This window comes from Mustela putorius, unplaced genomic scaffold (genome assembly GCF_011764305.1).
Source record: "Mustela putorius furo isolate JIRA1106 unplaced genomic scaffold, ASM1176430v1.1 tig00003836_pilon_pilon_pilon, whole genome shotgun sequence".
Lineage (NCBI taxonomy): Eukaryota > Metazoa > Chordata > Mammalia > Carnivora > Mustelidae > Mustela > Mustela putorius.
The window spans coordinates 35,976,094-35,995,852 of record NW_025421989.1 but is presented as its reverse complement, the minus strand read 5'-3'; the positions used below and the strand labels follow the sequence as shown (position 1 = coordinate 35,995,852).

Below are 19,759 nucleotides of genomic sequence, written 5' to 3'. Positions count from 1 at the left end.
CTATAAAAATAAACAAGCAAGTAACACATATTTTGTATGTGTTATGTATTGTATTCTGTATCCTCACAATACAGTAAGCTGGGGAAAAGGAAATGTTATTAAGAAACCACAGGGGGAAAAAATCCATTTAAAGTACTTTATTGTATTCATCGGGGGGATAAAGAAATTCCATGTATAAGTGGACTCCAGTAATTCAAACCCATGTTCTTCAGGGTCAACTGTACTACTGTTTTTATTTTTTTTTGTACTGCTGTTTAAATATTAAACATAAAGATGCCCTCCAATATGTTTTATTGTGTACAGCGATGTTTGTAAAGGTTTAAGCAGTATCCCTATTAACGTCTATTCCCAAATTACCTGAACTGTTTCCAAAATCCTCTGGGCACATAGTACTGTAGACGAGAAGCAGCTAAATGACCAAAGATGACTTGAAGGTGTCTTAGGACACCGATATTATACTCCTTCCTATCTTCTGTTTTACTTAATGCTGGTTTGTCTTCAAATTGTTGAGGATATCCAAATACATCATCTCTGGGATCAACATTGCTCTGGATATGAAAAAGTATTAGTAAGTTAATCCAACTTTAAAGTATAAGAAAGTATTTTGAGACAAATGCCAGTTAGTGAACAAATGATTTTATCATTTGTACTTCTATTTCTTATTTCCAAAGCACTTAACTTCCAACTTATAAATTTTAATTTATAATGTGTTTATCCCCACCATTTCATAGAAGAGTTTTCATAAAGGAATAACCCTGCCTGTATACTAGAAAGGTAGGTAATTAGGGCAACATAGTAGAGTTGAGGTATTTAACACAGACTGAACTGGACCCCAGGACAGGTGCTGCCACTGAGAAGCTGGCTAACCTTGAGCAGGTCAGCTACCTTTAGGTCTTCTTTTTTTCTTTCTTTCTTCCTTTCTTTTTTTTTTTTTTTAAAGATTTACTTATTTATTTCAACCAGAGAGAGAGTGAGCTAGAGAGAAAGCACGCACACGCACAAGCAGGAGGAGAAGCAGACTCCTGGCTGAGCATGGAGCCTGAAGCGGGACTAGATCCAGGACCCTGGGATGGTGATCTGAGCCAAAGGCAGATGCTTAACCTTTTTAAGGTTTCAGAAGCCCTGTAAGCATTCAACTACCTCAGAGCTGACTGAGCCACCCAGGCTTAACCTTCATGTTTCTAAGCTTCAGTGTTTCCTCACGGGGATGTGTGGCTGTGGGGAGGATTAGGAGGTGCTTAGGACTGCGAATAGTCAATAAAATATGCATATTAATAGTACTCTTCAAAAGATGATGCTGGAAAAACTAGATATCCTCATGCAAAAGAATAAAGTTGGACTCCTCCCTAACACCATATAAAAAAATTAACTCAATACTGACCAAAGACCTGACAGCAAGAGGTAAAATTATGACATTCTTAGAAGAGAACATAGGGTAGAAATGTCACAACATTGAATTAGGTGGTAATTTGTTGGCTAGGAGAGCAAAGGCACAGCTAACAAAAGAAAAATGAGACATACTGGACCTCATGAAAATGGAAACTGGAACCCCTGGCACACTATTGGTAGAAATGTGAAACAGTGAAATCACTGTGGATCAGTACCTTAAAAATTAAAAACTGTATGATCCAGCAATTCCATTTCTGGATATATGCCCAGAAGAAATGAAAGAAAGGTCTTGAAGAGAGGTTTGTACACCCACCTTCATAGGAGTACTATCCACAATCGCCAAAATGTGGCAGCCACCCAAGTGCCCACTGATGATCAATAAACAAAACATGGTCTGTTCACACAGTGGAATATTACTCAGCCTTAAAAAGGACGAAAATTTGGACATATGCTACAACATGGCTAAACCGCGGATATTATGTTGAGTGAAATAAGCCAGTCACAGAAAGGCAAATATGGGATGATTCCACTTATATGAGGTACCTAGAAGAGTTAAGTTCAGAGAGATGGAAAGAGAACTGTGGTACCAGGGGCCTTTGATACAGAAACAGAGAATATCTAGTCCCTGTCCATGAGAAACTTTGTCCAGGGATGGAAACCAAGAACACAGGCAAAAGCAAACAACCAACAAAACCCCACAAGTGCAGTGGCGTGCCAAGACAACACAGAGCAGAAGGTACCATGAAAGCGAAGATGGGACACCTTACTTGAAATTACATCATATTTGATCTGCCTTGTTTACTTAGAGTACAATTAGCTATCTCTCCTTGTGCTTACCCTCAACATCCCAGAGATGTGATGGGCTATAGGACTAGAATTTCAATTTCCACTCTGAAGAGGGATTCTTAACCAGGTATAGGTGCAAAGTATCCCTGCTCTGAAGCTTCTTAAAAAGGTAAACAATGCTTAGACCCTAACCCCTGCGATGATGTGGCTCAGTGGATCTGGGGAAGAACTGGGACAGGTATGTTTCAGAAGCCCTCTAAGTATTAAACTACCTCAGAGCAAATCGCTGTGGTGACTGAAGAGAGGGAAGGAGGAAAGAACCACCAAAGACATTTACAATTAGAACACATTCTGGCTTCTCTCTGCAGTTCTCACCAACACCATGAACAGGAAAGATAAAATAAAAACAAAGAAATACAGGATGGATATAAATATGATCACGACTAAGTCTTGCCAATATTCTCTTCTTGAAAGAGCTGTGCCATAGTTATGTCAAATCTGGTCCACCACTACAACCAAACTTTTCCATAGCTTTACTGCGCAATGCATACTCAGTAAGGAGCCTAAATTTTGTCAAAAGACTACATGACATCTGAGGTAGAGAGAGGTTTGTTGCTTAAGCAAGAAGAGCTATGATCTGAGGCAAATGTAAAAGTAACCTAAAAGCAAGCACAGATAATGAAACTGGCACAGAGTACAACTTAGCATAAATTAATGGAGATATATTTAAAAATATCAGGTAGAAAAGTGAAAATATAATTTAAGTTGTTATAAAAATGAAGATCCTTATGATTATGCAAACTAAAAATATTAAACACTTAACACAAAAAAACTGAGTATGTGAACTGCTGCTTTAAAACTTATATAGTTTTGTTATGAAAATGAACTGCAGTGTAAAGTCTGGCAGCTAGTGAGCACCAGATTATGTCAAGACATAGCAGTCCACGCTGAGAGACTCCAGCTTTATTTTCAAATATGTACCAACAAATCCAACAAAAGTATAAGACTCGGTAAGAGAATGATAGTATCTGGTAGCAGAATTTTAAACAGAAAACAGAAATGCTAAGTAAAATTTACCTCATTGTCCTGCTTCTCATCCCCAGACATATCATCATCTACATCACTACCTGTGCCTTCAATTGCAAGAATACCGTTCCTGATGGAGGGAATCATGTAGAGTTGCTGAATCACAGAATTCATGTAGCAAGTAGCACCAGCATTTTTCAGCCCCACAAATCCTTTAGGTGGGCGGGGTCCAACAGGTGGCAGATATTCCCACTCTGTAAGTGCTTCACAAGCTGAGAGAAGGGAAAAGGTTCTTGTAGTACAAACACAACCATTTTGTCCACTTTTAGCTCTAGTAAGCTGGTAAGTGAACATTACCAACAATTCCACTACTTTCCCAGCCAGATGAAGCAGTACATTGAGTACAAGTTTCCCCCTCAACAAACTGAAGGGATGCAGCAACTTGTACCACTATAGGGTTTCTTACCCCACCATTTGAAACCCGGTGTCTTACCTAGCACTGCTTCTATGGAAATGTCAGAAGCAATCTCTTTGCTAATTTCTATGCGCTCAAATTATTTTTTAAATTTTTACTCTTTAAAGATTTTATTAGAGAGCAAGCGAGTGAGCACAAGTCGGGGGGTGGGGGTGGTGTTGAGGAGTGAGAAGTAGGGAGCCTGATGGAGGACTCAACCCTGGGACTCTGGGATTCTGACCTGAGCAGACACTTAACCCACTGAGCCACCTAGACACCCCTCTATGTGCTCCTTGTACTTTTAGTTTTACTGTTTCGTCATTATGAACTTTAATTTTTTTTGACTTTTGTAGGTTTTTTAAAGTGTCTTCAAATTCATTCTGCTATGTAATATTAATATAAATACACCGATATATTATATAGCTTGCTCAGTTTTAAAGCATCCTAGGACCACCTGGGTTCATACCCAGGTTCTGTTGTTTACCAACTCTTTTCACCTTCAGGTAAGCTTCCGTTTCCTTTGTAATAAATGTGATAAGAGTGACACCTGCTTTGCCTATAACTGCAATGTTCTTTTGAGGAGCTGATGAAATAGTGGATTCGAGAAGTCCTTTAGAACTGTAAATCACTGTATGTCTCCCTCTACCTGGTAGTATAAACCAGGAAAGAGTGTAAAATATTATCACTGTCTATGGGACTGGTTAAATAAATTATAGTATACTCAATTTAAAAAGTATATAGCCAAAAAATGGAATTAGGCAGATGTATATGTCGATAGGGAACAACTGCAGATATATTAGGGGGAAAACAAAGTGAAGACATTGTGTAAGCCATATGCCAATCTGTGGTTAAAAACAAAAACTGTACCAAAAAAACCTTTGCATGTGGATTTTCCATACAGTAATGCTCAAAGGACAGACACAAACTGACATTAATAGTTACAGCTATCAAAGGGGAGCCACAGACTAAAATGGGCAGGAAACGTTTTTAGTATGTAGCTTCTTAGGTACTTCAAATTTTTACCATGTTCTACTCAAGAACAAGCAGCCTGTTTCTGCCATCTTCAAGCCTATAAAGGGATACACAGAATAAGACTTCTGAAACAGCAAATCTATCTAGAGGGCTGTGGTCCAAGGCCACTTTTTGCTGGCTAGTAGCAGGGTCCTCCAAAACCAGAGCACACAAGTCATCTTAAAATTGAAGGTGATGACTGCCTAAGATAAAACAATCCTATATAGGGAAGAGATGTGCTCCCATATACAAAGCAAAGGACAACACAGTGACTCCTGGTGGCAGACTAAACAAAACTGGATGAATCTGGGGAGAGGTTACCCATGTCCATGGAAGCAGTGGCATGGTTCATGCCAAATTTCAAAGCAAGCTTCCTGCAAGGGCAAGGGACACAGAATCTGTGTGATACCATACCCATACCTTGAGGGTAGTTAAGCTTATTGAAAATTAAATGAATAAATGTGTGGATTTGTTAAAAAACAAAACAACCCTGAACAAACGACTCTTTTTAACCTCCTTATTATACACAGATTTGATAGAATAAATAGCTAATGGTAAAGCCTTTTTTAATGGTCTAAACTTTTTAAAATTTTTTTTTATTTTTTATAAACATATACTTTTATCCCCAGGGGTACAGGTCTGTGAATTGCCAGGTTTACACACTTCACAGCACTCACCATAGCACATACCCTCCCCAATGTCCATACCTGACCCCCTTCTCCCAACCCCTCCCCCCAGCAACCCTTAGTTTGTTTTGTGAGATTTAGAGTCACTTATGGTTTGTCTCCCTCCCAATCCCATCTTGTTTCATGTATTCTTCTCCTACCCCCTTAACACCCCCATGTTGCATCACCACTTTTAATGGTCTAAACTTTTAAGCAGTTTAATCAGAATCTCCTAAAATGTTATTAAAAATGTCCTTATCTTCTGAAATACAACATATCAAAAAATTTCACGCTTTTAAATGTTTACTGTAATCAATTATATCCTTAAGCTTTGAGGATAACATGGTTTTCTCTTAAATTATTTGTTAGATTCCTTATTTCTGCTTTTCCAGTCATTTAATACTGTCCCCCCATCCTTTTGGAGCTTCAGTTCCAGATCTGTATGATCTGGAGTCTACAGTCTATCTCAAGGGCTTTTGTGTGAGCATTACCTGCGGACTTAAACTGCATTAGAATGTTATCTTCTCATATTCTCATCTTTTAAAACCAGATTTTCTTTGGGCTCATATGAAAATAATATTAAAGAGCTTCTAAGTAAGGGCCTGAAAGGTGTTTCAAGGAATGCAACTTGAGTTTTAAATTTGAACTCTGCCATTTATTTTGACTACTTATTACTGTAGTTTGGGTTTTATTCCAGGTTTGATGGAGAAGAAATTTATTTTGCTAAATACTCAGACCCCTACAGAAGACATTTAAAAAACACTTGAAAATTTTTCTGCATCAAGACTCTTCGCTTGTAATGGTGTGAAATTATAGATCTCCTACAAATGTTAAGCTAGCTGCTGAAAGAAAAACACAAGCTGAAGATGTTTACTTAAAAAAAAAAAAAGAAATTAGGAAAATAGAATTTGAACAAATTAGAGAATTATCTGTCATTGAAACACTGCATTTTAGTATACTTACTAGTTATTGCTGTGCCAATATAATACATTTCAGTCAAAGAATCTACTATCTGTTTGAGATTCCTCACACAGCCAACAGCTAACGCTACAAGTAACTCAAAACCAGCATTAATGGTAGCTGGGGAGCTACAGACTGGAATTGCCTGTTCAGCGGGCAGCTCTCCGTTTCTCATATATTGCAGGTAAACATTGGATGCAGGGAAGATGAAATCATCAATTAATTCCTACAAAAGTTGAAAAAAGGATTACGTATTAGCAATTACATATGTATATGTTATATATACTTCTATTTCTATAATGTTTATGACAAAGTTGTGTGTATACATTTATCCTTTTTAAGGAAAGAAAGAAATGTCTCTTGGAAGGAAATAACGTTAAACTGCTTGTCAGAATTAAAGCTATCATTACATCTGAGAAAACTTACTTGGATTCTCTAATAAAAAGATTCTACTTCAAAACACTCTTTACTACAACTAACAAATACACCAAGTTTCTCTGATTAAGTATTAAGAGCAAGTTGACTGTAGCACTTAACTTTTTTTTTTTTTTTAAGATTTTATTTATTTGACAGAGACCACAAGTAGGCAGAGAGGCAGGCAGAGAAGAGAGGGAGAAGCAGGCTCCCTGCTGAGCAGAGAGCCCCAGCAGGGCTCGATCCCAGGACCCTGAGATCACGACCTGAGCCGAAGGCAGAGGCTTTAACCCACTGAGCCACCCAGGCACCCCAACATTTTAAATAAGTTTACTCTTTTGTTTTCTTAAGAGATTTTATTTATTTGATAGAGCGCAGAGCAGGAGAGAAAGTACAAGTGGGGAGGTAGGGCAGAGAGAGAAGGAGAAGCAGGCTCCTGGCTGAGCAGGGAGCCTGATGCGGGACTTGGCTCGATCCTAGGACCCTGAGATCATGAGCTGAGCTGAAGGCAGATGCTCAGCCCCCAGGTGCCCCATGTTTACTCCTTTAATCATATGTGTACCAAAACTGATTTTAAATAAAAATAACATGTACTAAAATGATACTTTCTTTGAGTTACCACACATGTGGAAAAAGTCATTAAAGAAATAGGATAAACATGACGCTATCTCACAAATACGTGTTGTTTTAAAAAGACTGAAGTGAAAAATTCATTTTCCAAAAACAACAACAAAAAAAAATCATGTGTGTATTTACTTTAAATACACAATATATTTTATTTACATACAAAATTCAGAAGGTATATTTAAAAAAATCACTGCAACCTCTATAAAGATTCTTAAAAAGAAGGTAGAAACGGTCAAGATAATACACCAAAGACATGGTATTATAAACCAGCCAGACAGATTTGGTAACAAACATCGAGGAGGTCAGGATATCTAGTTTTGGACAAAACTTACTTTAATGAGATTAGCACCTCCTTTTTCACAACCAATATGATACTTTTTCTCAGGGGTTTGAAAGGCCAGTAATTCTTTTGTTACCCCAAGGTGACCTTCTAAGATCGTCTCTTCAACACCTGTTTCACCTGTTCTTTTAACATCATCCTGCCAAAGAAAAAATAACAAATGTCTAATTTATGAAGGGAGGTAAGGAGGGAGAGAGAAGTCACAATGAGAAAACTAGAAACACATGAAGTAATTCCCCCAAACTTTTCCATTCATTCTTAAAATTTATTTTTATTTTTAAAAATCAATAATCATCCAGTCTAGTTAACATACAGTGTAGTATTAGTTCCAGGTGTACAATATAGTGATTCCCCACTTCCATACATCATGCAGTGCTCATCATGACAAGGGCCCTCTTTACTACCCCCATCACCTATTCCCCCCACCCTCCCCTCTGGTAACCATCTGTTTGTTCTCTATCGTTAAGACTCTTTTTCTTGCCAAAGCTTTCCCTTCTAAGCAAGACGAAATTATCGTCAGAACTTTTAGGGATATAGAAGCTACATATCTCTTCAGAAATAAATTCTCATACAATTCTGAGTAAAGAGTATTCGGTGTTAACATCAAGACTTAAGTGCTAGTCTGTACACACTGATTTTTTTGTTGTTGTTGTTAAAGATTTTACTTATTTGACAGAGAGAGACCATAAGCAGGCAGAGGTGGGTGGGGGGAGGGAGGGGAAGCAGGCTCCCCACTGACCAGAGAGCCAGATGCCGAACTTGGTCGTAGGACCCTGAGATCATGACCTGAGCTGAAGGCAAAGGCTCAACCCACTGAGCCACCCATACACACTGATTTTTGATGAGAACAATTCAAAGGTTTTACAAGACGAAAATTTGCAAAAAGGCCCAAGATTCTAAAATGGAAGAGGCTGAAAAATCAGTAATTCAAGCTCCAAGTAAAACAAAGCATTCATTCAGTGAATCATGAGTTACTAAGACCCACCACCACAGAGTATATTCTTTGGTCCTTTTTATTACTCTTTGGTGTTTTTCACTTAACCAAAATGCTCAAAACTACAAACTATCAATTAATAAAACACTCTATCAATACAATAAACATAGTATTAAAGGTAACTTACCCTAATTCTCTTAAGCCAATCAATTTCATTATTGAGAAGAACTTCAGCATTGGGTATGTTAATATTACTATTGTAAGCGTAATTAAGAAGGTGTCTTAAAAGGGTGAAGTAGTCGCCTGAATGCTTAGCTCTCTCTCGTGCTGTGCTCTGAAACAATAAAGTAAAATCATATGAATTCACATGTCCATGCACAGAAGCCACTTTTTTAGAACCTAGAGATAACTAGAGCAGAGAACTAAAATAACATGGGAAGTTAAGAATATTTACTTAATAAATACAGGCTGTTCTAACTTGAATATAAGCTAAAACCATAAATTCCTGAACGTCTTGTTTAAAGAATTCATCACTCTAAGAAACATATTAAAAAAGTCTCACCCCCAACACGGTGAAGAGCAGAGTAATGAAGAAAAGTAGAGGCCTGTGTCCCATGCAACATCTGGTGCACATCAAAAAGAACTGCTCTTGTGCAACCTGGCGAACAGTTCTGAAATAAAAGCATTTTACATTTAACATATTATTTGCACGAAGTTAAAAAAAAAAAAAAAGAAAGAAAGAAAAAGAAAACAAACAAACAAACAAACAAAAAACCCCCCAAAGATTCCAAAACTGGCCTGTCTTTGGAGGGAGGGATGGGGTGGAATAAAGGTGAATCAAAAGTAAAAACACAAGGATACAAGGTTAACGCCCTCTGAAGCCCACAACCCGGAACACATGAATATTGGCTGTACGGCAGGAACCTCAAATTGTCCTAGAAGAGTTTGAGGGATACCCTGTAACATCCCTTTCTTGGAACAGGCTGGAAATGCTCTTTTGAATACAAGATGGCTTACAGTAAGCCTTACATATCTTTTGGGCCGTCCACAGAATTTTTACTCATTGCATTTTGGGGCACACAACTCTGTAGGAATTCTGTTGCAATTATAGGAAGGATAATGCTGCAATGTCCCTTTTATTATTCTAGCGGCTCCCAAAGCATGGTCCCCAGATCAGGAGCATTAGCATCGTTTGTCTCTGGTCCAGTAGTGAGAAATTTACCTGATGACTATGAATCCTTTAAAAAAAAAATTATATACTATACACATGTGACCACAGCAAATGTCCAAGAGGGTAGAAAGATCACCCATTTACTGCTGTGCCTCAAGAACCTAGAATAGTGACCCACATATAACAGGTGCTAACAATCAATTCTGTTACCACATGCACAGATGCTGTTTATTCATAAACAGTGATCTACGACTCCATTAGGAAGTAAACTCCTGGGGTGCCTGGGTGGCTCAGTGGGTTAAGCCACTGCCTGCGGCTCGGGTCATGATCTCGGGGTCCTGGGATCAGGTCCCGGATGGGGCTCTCTGCTCAGCAGGGGGCCTGCTTCCCTTCCTCTCTCTCTGCCTGCTTGTGATCTCTCTCTGTCAAATAAATAAATAAAATCTTTAAAAAAAAAAAAAAAAGAATTAAACTCCTTCAGGGCAGGGCCTTGGTGACGCCAGGGTTTCTGACACCTGGAACAATGCCTGACATATGGGGAGATGCTTAATAAGTACCTGGTAAGCACCTGTGTATCTTACGGTCATTGCAAACTACATTTCATGGGAAACTACCATGCTTCTGTCTTTCTGCTAGCGATAGAGAGCTTAGAACCAAATTTATAGCTCAGTGTAAAGGACTTGACAGACTACATTTTGTGTCGTTTTCTGGAAACCCGTACATGGTCTTATAAACCAGGACTTTAGAAGCCGGTGGGTAAAATCTGATGGAACCCAAGTAAACTGAAGTCAGGAGTACCTGAAGTCAGGAGTTTTTTGGGGAGAAAGTCTGTAACTTTAATTAGATTTTCATAGGTATATGTAATTCACATTGTCCTAGTTCATTTTTTTAAAACTCAGGTATGCAGCTCAAATAAAGTAGGGATCTATAAAAAGTTAGTATTTGTGATATTCTTTTTTTTTTTAAAGATTTATTTATTTATTTGACACAGAGAGATTACAAGTAGGCAGAGAGGCAGGCAGAGAGAGAGAGAGGAGGAAGCAGGCTCCCTGCTGAGCAGAGAGCCTGATGCGGGACTCGATCCCAGGACCCTGAGATCATGACCTGAGCCGAAGGCAGCGGCTTAACCCACTGAGCCACCCAGGTGCCCAGTATTTGTGATATTCTGATGAAATCTCTCTCATACATGTCGATTTCTGTAATGCTTTCAAAGAAACACGTGCCTATCATCAACAAATCGTGTGGCCAGTATCTTTAAGACATACTCAAAATCTCACTTCTTACCACTTCTAATACTACCATACTTCCAGCCACTGTCATCTTTTGTTTAGATTAACAGTTTTTCCTGACACTTTAGAACTTATTCTCAACAAAACCACCAGAATAAACTCACAATGTAACTCAGAGCACACCATTCCTCTGCTCAAAACCCTACAATGGGATGCCCATCTCCCGGTAAAAAAACAATCCATGTTGTTAGAATGATCCATAAAATCCAAGCAGGCTGCCTGTTAACTTTCTGACCTCATCTCCTATAGCTGCCTATCCTTCACTCACTGCTCCAGCCACACTCGTCTCCTTGCTGTTAAGACATCAGGCACATTCATGCCTCAGGACATTTACATCTGTTGTTCCTTCTGCTGAAAACCTGCTTCCTCCATTATCTACATGGATTACTACCTTCCTCTTTCAGAGGTTTGTTTAAAGGTCAAAACCAAACTCTGACTCCCCACTATTCCTTATCACCGTCATTTCTCTCTATAGCATTTATCACTAACATACTGTATATTTTCCCACATGTTTGCTCCTTCATACTCCCATCTCCTTTAGTTTGTAGACTCGAAGAAGGCTGGCTGATATTCTGTTTTGTTTACGGCTATATCCCTAGTAGCTGGGATAGTGCCTGCTGATACATAATAGGTACTCGCTAAATTATTTATCAAGACTGCCTACCATATTAAAATTGAGTACTTAGGTCTCAGCATCAAAGGCCTTCTGCAAACTGACTCCCACTAATCCCCTTTACAGTATTATCCTGTACTCCTCTTTCACACATCAAACCAGACTACTCAGCTTTTCTCTGAAAGCACTATGCCGGGGTGGCAAACTCAAATGTCTTCATCAATGTCAGGTAACATAAAGGAGCTGAATAAATAGGTAGAGTATAAGGCAAAAGTTGCTAGAGGGGCTGGAAAAAAAACCATAGCCACCTAAAGGAATTTCGATCAAACTCTTAGTGATTATAACAAGTTTAGTGATATGATATGGAAACAGACCTCACCTAAACAAAGGTCTGGGAGACTTTTCAGAAAACGTTAACAGAAAATGTGGCACTGAAGTTGAAACTTGTAAGCAGCAGTAAGGGTCGAATTGTTTATAAACCAAATTTAAATGTTTAGACTTAACTCAAAGGCAATGAGAAGGCATGGAAAGACCTGATACCAGGAAAACAATGGGGTCATGCTTGGCAAAGATCATGCTGTCTGCAGTGTGGTCACAGGATGAGAATAAAATACCTTAGCGGTGAAGCACTGGGGTGGGAAGATTAAGGATATTGCAGTTGTCTGGGCAATGGATGCTGGCTGTTTAGACGAGGGTAGAAGCAGTATGGAGGAGCAAGAACGGAGTCCAACAACACAGAAGTAAAAATACCATAATGGGGACTGAGGTTGAGGGGAAGCATCGCCAATGCCTACCTTCCATTTGTATGCACATATAAATCTTACCCGAACCTGAGCTCATGTTACATTCGGCAAAGTACCTTCACTTCTGCTCTTTCTGGGTAGAAAAGTAACTTATTCCTCTTCTAATTCCTAGAGTACTTTGCCTCCTATGACACAGATTTCTCTCTCCAAGCTCCTTGAGTGCAAGAACTATCTTATTTGACTTTGGACTTTGTCAAGCACATGGTAAAGACTCACATTAATTTGCTCATGAAGTATAATTACACAGAGTATAATCATGTGGCAGAAAGTCAGAACTCAAGAGGCAGGACACTGTCCTGTAACTTTAGCCTTAGTTCAGCCAGCAGCGGTCTAGTGAGTTGCTACAGAATTAAGGGAGAAAGCAAACACGGGATATGCACTGTACATAGGTTAGTAATATTATGCAAGTATAAACTCTAAGGGGCAGCCTCATGTATGCAGGACCACAATCCTGCACTTGAAACTGTTGGGGCTGGATGTGTTTGGGGATTCAGATTTCAGAAAGGTAATGCCAACAAATTATGTTCAAGTCAGGTTTGCTGTCAAATTCTTACAAATTGGAAATAAGGGCCTTTGAACCTGCAGGGCAAGGTGAGGGCCAGTCCGAGAGAAGAAAATCAGATACCTAAAGCTCAAAAAGATCTTGCTCTTAGAAGACCCTATCTGTTGTTGACTATAAGGGAACAGAGGCATACTGAGATAAAGTACTGTCTACAGAACTTTACTTCATTGTGTGAAGTTTCAGGGGAAGGAGGAGGGAACTGGGTCTAATTTCCTGTAAGGGGGAAATGTTCATAAAGGTCTTTAGAGGGCAGAACACCCGTAAATCCAAGTGCAGCCAAGAAACTGAAGTAAGTTCCTAACTTAAGATTTGCGAATCAATATAGAATAAAACATTTGCTACCTCTGGGTTTGACTTCACTAAAACTCTTCAGATAATCATCTTTTCCCTCCTCCTTCCCTCTGACTTGTTATCAAATAGAACCAGACTCACTCAACCTGTTAATTTTTCTTCACATACTGGGTTATCTTTTCAAGGAGGCAACAAGCACAACCTTACTGGGGGCGGGGGATCCTGTCAAAGGGCTTTCTGAATTTCAAGGACATGACCAAGGAACTTCTAAAATAGTAGACCTTCCCACTACGTCACTTTACAGCATCCTCTGGAATGAGCAAAATATATCTATTCCATCAATGTACTTTTTTTTTAAAAAAGGCTTTATCACTAGGTTTTATTTCAGCAAACTTTATTTTGATGTTACATTAATTTCATCAGTGATTTCTGTCACTGCTGAATGAATGGCATCTGAAAAAATAACCTAAGTGAACATCTTCTTTCTTTTCACATGATATATGGAAGACAGATTAATTAAATTTAACAGTGACACTAATTACAGCTCCAGTTTAAAGAGTTAGCCCATGAAGATCAGGATTAGAATGACATGAGGATGGAAACCAACATTTTCTACAAATCTGATCGACTTGCACAAAAAGAAGTCCAAAACAAAGCTTATACCACTGATTAAATGATCTTCAATTGAAAACAAGGGCTTTAATTATTTGCTCTTTGGTCTCATTATAAAATGCAAAAGTTCTTACCAGAACCCTGATTTGTGAATTTCATACTGAATTAACAATTTCTCTTGAAGCAAACAAACCAAAAAACCTGGCATCTACATATCCAAGACAGGAGGCGAATGTCCTGTTTAAGTGAAATCTTACCAACCAAATTTTTTAAATGGGCTAAAATATTGATCTCTTGAGTAAAACTAAGTTCTGAAATTAGGGAAAAAATTAATTTTACTTTGAGATTTGATGTTGCCATTCTGCAGAGACTAAAACCAAAGTTAGGTCTATGCAAAATGTGGTTAAAAAATTTTCCTTAAACACTATCATGCTATAGAGACAAAAAACACTTGATTTCTGGGACAAATTCTCCCAGCATAAATTTATTTCTGTGTAACAAAAGATGAAGTTTCTTACAATTATAAAGATACTTACTTGCTGTGACAGTGCAATAGTAAGTCAATAATAAATGTCTGCCAAGCCTTTTCTTTACTAAGAGCATCCAAGGCTGTCGGAATCAAGGCAAAACACAACGTCATCACTTCTAATGCCTCACAGCAAACCTGTTCATCTTCCAAGTCTGGCTCATTGCCTGCGTTGGTCTGTAAAATTATGGTCAGAGGCAAGTTACCTAGAGTTGCATTTAAGAAAAATCTCACACAACTTCAGTTAGTGCTTAAAACTCAAAGACTCACCTAAACCATCTGGCCTCAGCCTCTCTACCTGCAACTTGAGACCCATTTAAGAATAGTATGGAAATGATTATAGTACAGAGATAGTATGGAAATGAATAGTGATGTCTAATTCCAGTATTCTGCTATATCCCAAGGAACGATGAAGGAACACACTGAGAATATCACTTGTTACTCTGTCCTTCAGGCTCCTAGGGATCTTCTTTCTGAAATGAACGATCACTCCTTTCTTAAGGCACATTCTAGCACTGCAGAGTTAGGAACTTATGACTAGTTCCACAAGGTAGTGTAACTACAGGGCCACTGTATTCTAAAGCAAATTTCTTAGACAATTGTTCAGGAAGGTTTTACAACCTCAAATATGCTTGGATAGGTAGCTAGTAAATTTTAATCCGATTCTGTAAAAAAGTGATGATTACAATACACGCCTAAAAAAGAACAAGCATTCAAATACTAGCTGAATGGGGCACCTGGGTGGCTCAGTCAGTTAAGTGTCTGATTTCAGCTCAGGTCAAGATTTTCGGCTCCTGGGATTAAGCTCCCTATCAGGCTCTGTGCTTGGTGGGGAGCCTGCTTCTCCCCCCCCTTTTCCCCCTCCCCCAACTCATGCTCTCTAATAAATAAAATTTTAAAACAAACAAAAAGACTTAGTTGAATGCCCAGGAACTGTACCAGACAGATGCTACCAGATTCTAAAATGTATCCAAGGAAAAACAGGGTTATGTTGGCCATAAAATGGAAGGTCTACCAAGCTCAAAAGTTCCTATAAATTTAATTTCCTCTTCTAAATATTCAGTAGTGATTATGAGGGGTAAGTACATATAATAAGAAAAGAAGGAGTGAAACAGCCTCACTTCTGTCAATAATTTGCTTCATCTAAGGGAAGGTCAGAGATGATACCTAACTGGCTGACACTTTCTACCTTTGACTGCTTTATTTTTTAAAAGATTTTATTTATTTATTTGACAAAGATCACAAGTAGACAGAAAGGCAGGCAGAGAGAGAGAAAGAGAGAGAGAAGGAAGCAGGTTCTCCGCTGAGCAGAGTCTGAGGTAGGGCTCGATCCCAGGACCCCGAGATCATGACCTGAGCAGAAGGCAGAGGCTTTAACCCACTGAGCCACCCAGGTGCCCCTCCTTTGACTGCTTTCACAGACAAAAATATTTAAAATGTCAGGACACCACAGCTGACAGTTAACTAAACTAAAATTTACATATGACAGAAAGATAATGAAAGAAGAAAAATGGAGACAATAGGAAAAAGAAAATTCAATAGGAGATCATATCTGAGTCTAGTGAGAAGTAGAAAAACATCGTTTCATATTTTAAAAAGCAGCTTTATGGCAGGATTCGGAAGTACTTTATTTCAAAAGTAAAATTTTACTGTATTCTCATCTTACCTATAGCTACCATTTAATTGTCAGCCATGAAGATGCAATACTAAATACTAGTATTTAGTATTTGGTAAAGATAGCAGATGTAATGATTCAGCCTCACACACAATTAACATTAATTTAAAAGGAAAATATTTTTGAGGTAACTCTTACCTTCTCATAAATTTTAGTGATTTCTTCATTTGGGCTAAATACTAGCTGTAATGCCCCACATCCTGATGCCCAGATGATTTTCTGAATAGCTCTAATTACACAGATATCAGGCATATATCTTGAAGCCTGCAAGACAATGCACAATAAAAATGATTTGATAGCGTATTAAAGTAAAATAATAAATGGAAAAGAAAAAATGTTTCTCCTTGTAAAAAAACTGCTTTTGTCTTTTTTTTTCTTTTTCATTTAACAGCAATACCACAAAGCATGCTCTCCAAGTTATTATCTGGCCCTGTATTACTTTCAGAAGCATCTTAAAAAGACTACTAAGAGGATCCCACCACCATTCTACTCATTTTTTTACCCATAAAAATGAAAACCAAGTCCATACAAACACTTGTACAGAAGTCACAGCAGCTTCATTTACAGTCAAAAGAAGTCCTTTGCCAAGTGTACAATGTGGAGTATTCACAATAGGATACTACTCGGCAGCAAAAAATAATGGCCTAATGGTTTACAAAACAGATAATTCTCAACATCATTATTCAGAGTGGGAGGAACTAGACATATAGGAACACACACGGTAGAATTCCATCTGTATACAATTCTAGAAAATGAAAACTATTCTACAGTGGCAAAAGATCACTGGTTACCTGGGGTAGAGGGAAGGGACTGCAAAGGGACATACAGAATGATGGAAATGATCTGTGTCTTGATTATGATGGTGGTTTCACTCATACCTGCATTTGTGAAGACTGAATTATATATATTCAGAGGATGTTGTTTATTGTACATAGAGGATTCAAACCGGAAAGTACTAACATTAGTATCAGGCAAAATTCGTGTTAAGGGAACTCTAGACTGAGACAGTTATTAGAATGAGTAGACCTAGGAAAATTCAGCCCTGAGCTGTGATAAGGGTTATTTCTTAATTAAACAGAGGGTCAAACATAGAAATAGACATGGCAGGATTTCACAGCTTAGAAAGTTTAATACTAACCTCATCAGATATTTGCTGAGCAAGACGAATGGATACATTTCTAAGCATGCATTCAGATGATGGATTAGGAATGCTCTGAAGGGCACTTTGTAGCACCACGGCTTGATCATGAGTAACTTGGTTGACCTGAAAAAACCACCATTTTGCTCGAAGTAAGTAATTTGTACAGAACCAGACCCAGCCATATGCTCCCCACCCATTGCCACTCCCTCCAAATGACCTCCCTTCCGTATATACACATGGTAGAACTGCAGTGACTTAAACAAAAAGCAGTCCGTATTGCCAACAATGTGGGCCTCCACTTTTTCTTATGTAACAAGGTGCTACACGTCCCTTGCAAATACCCATTCTAGATTAATTCAACTTGTGTCCCTACATGTGGGCACAGTATAACTTGTGGACATAAGTGATAAACTGAAGTGATGACTCCAACCCCTACCTAAAGACTCAATAAATTACTCCACACCTCTTACATGTGTGCTTCTGGGCAGACCCTGTTCCCATTTCCCCTGCTCATCATTTTCCTCTTTGAAAGGGAGAAACGTTAAGGAATTTTAGTCACAGCTACTGACATTTGCTATTATGACAATATATGTGGTATTATTCCGTATCACATATTTAATGTAACATCACATATCTAATCAACATTCCAATTTCCAGATTAAGCCCTAAGCTATTAAAAAAAAAACAAAAAACAAAAAACAGAATTCCTAGAGCTCTTTTCTTCTATCCGTAAACTTAGTAAACCATCACTTGTGATGAATATAGAAGACCTCAAATTTTAGTCAGAATTAAGTGCATACTTTGACCGCTCATAAGTAGACACTGAATTATGGCATGTCTTGAGAACTTTTGGTGAGATGGATCAAGGATGCCACCAAGGCAAAGACAGAGTCCAGAGTTGGAATAAGCTCAGAAGTGGAGGTTAAGCCTATCAAGGTGGGAAGAGAGTGGCAACAGGCTAAGTCAATTACAACTTTCTTATTACCACCTGTATTTTCATGTATCTTCCAGGTACAAGTTAGTAAGAGATGCATACAGAGTTTTTATCAGGTTTAAAGTAATTGAAAGCCAAACAGGTTTAAAGGTGTAGGGAGGAACTGTCCTCTTAAATTAAGAGTATAGCCAGTAAAAAGCATTTTCACTTTTCATACAAATTTAAGAGACAGAAACCTCTAAAATAAGATACCACTGGAAAGGAACTCGAAACATTCTGAATCAACTCTGAACGCAAACTTTAAAAAATTACCATTTATTACTATAAGTAAGACATTTTTAAAAAGTGTATTACCGATGTCATGGGATTCACGCCTTCTACACCTGGCTGACAAGCTTCTGCCACAGCTCGAACGTGGCCATAGCCAATGGCAGTTAGCAACAGTTTGGCTATTTTAAGAGCATTGAGGTAAGCACCCCTTCGAGTTTCCATATCTGCATTTGGTAGGAAGTTATTTCTGGTTAGCATGCTCAGGACGAGGGGCAGGCCACCACTTTTCAAGAAGTGAAATTGAAAATCAGAGGAGTCATCAGCCAGAGGTGCACCAGCAGGCATTAACAAGGCATAGACTACCTGGAAGAAGAAAAGGACTGTATTAAAAGGGTTTAAAAAGATAACTTCCATTTTCCCTATCATCATTGCTAAGAAATTCTTGACCATTTAAAAAATATTTCATTTTAAGTGTTATCCATGTTCTTCAGATTACCACATAAAAAGGTCAAGTTCAAAGAACATGAAATACATTCAAAAGAGAAAAAACTAACCTCTGTTAGGTATAGCACTTGTGAGGCTGAAGGACCAAAGAAAAGCGAGTCAAGAGATGGACTAAGGCTGCTTTCTCCAAGTTTGGCGTGATCTAAACAAATAGCTCTTAACTTTTCTATTGTTGTGCTATCTGTAAGAAAACAAGAGACACAGTCTAACAGTCTAAAACACAACATAATCTATGCATTAATAGAATTTCACTTTTGGTATTTTGAAGATTACTTCAGTACGGCATAACTATCAATTCATTTGACTTATAGGCTCATGCCTCACAAGAAATAGCTGGATCTAGATTTAAAAAAAAAAAAAAAAAAAAAAAAATCACTATGAACTAGGACTTTCTTATCAGTCAACCCAAACATGAAGGAAGGCAGTCTTCACCCAGAGACCTCAAATCAACATGCCTCCACGACCAGTGTAAACCTAAAAAATACAGTACACTTCAAAAGGAAATCATCCTTATCGAGATAACAAAGATAAAAAATTACAAGTTCTTCCTTCCAACTTCTCTATTGTTCACCCTCATGACACTACCCATTAACTGCTCTATTTTATTGAAAGGAGCTTAGTGGTACCTTAGAAACTGAACTCTAAAAGGAAAGACACAGAAAAAAAAAAAAGAATACAGGCACCTCGCCTAACACCACTTCACCGTTATGAAAGACCTATAATAGCACCTGTTTTCCATTAGCCACAAGAAATCCAAAGAGG

At 38.3% G+C, this 19,759-nt stretch overlaps 1 protein-coding gene across 3 annotated transcripts in view; it reads right to left on the bottom strand.

The window, feature by feature from the left end:
- Positions 1–19,759, bottom strand: part of USP9X (ubiquitin specific peptidase 9 X-linked) — a 162,876-nt gene that overhangs the window by 25,080 nt on the left and 118,037 nt on the right. For all 3 annotated transcript variants that reach the window (XM_013057508.2, XM_004754912.2, XM_004754913.2), the window contains exons 22-32: positions 19,048–19,178; positions 18,578–18,856; positions 17,287–17,412; positions 16,287–16,412; positions 14,484–14,650; positions 9,169–9,277; positions 8,794–8,940; positions 7,665–7,811; positions 6,295–6,517; positions 3,253–3,473; positions 358–548 (exon numbers count right to left, since the gene is read on the bottom strand). In XM_013057508.2, the coding sequence (XP_012912962.1) occupies positions 358–548; positions 3,253–3,473; positions 6,295–6,517; positions 7,665–7,811; positions 8,794–8,940; positions 9,169–9,277; positions 14,484–14,650; positions 16,287–16,412; positions 17,287–17,412; positions 18,578–18,856; positions 19,048–19,178 (1,867 nt within the window). The remainder of the gene's footprint in view (positions 1–357; positions 549–3,252; positions 3,474–6,294; positions 6,518–7,664; positions 7,812–8,793; positions 8,941–9,168; positions 9,278–14,483; positions 14,651–16,286; positions 16,413–17,286; positions 17,413–18,577; positions 18,857–19,047; positions 19,179–19,759) is intronic.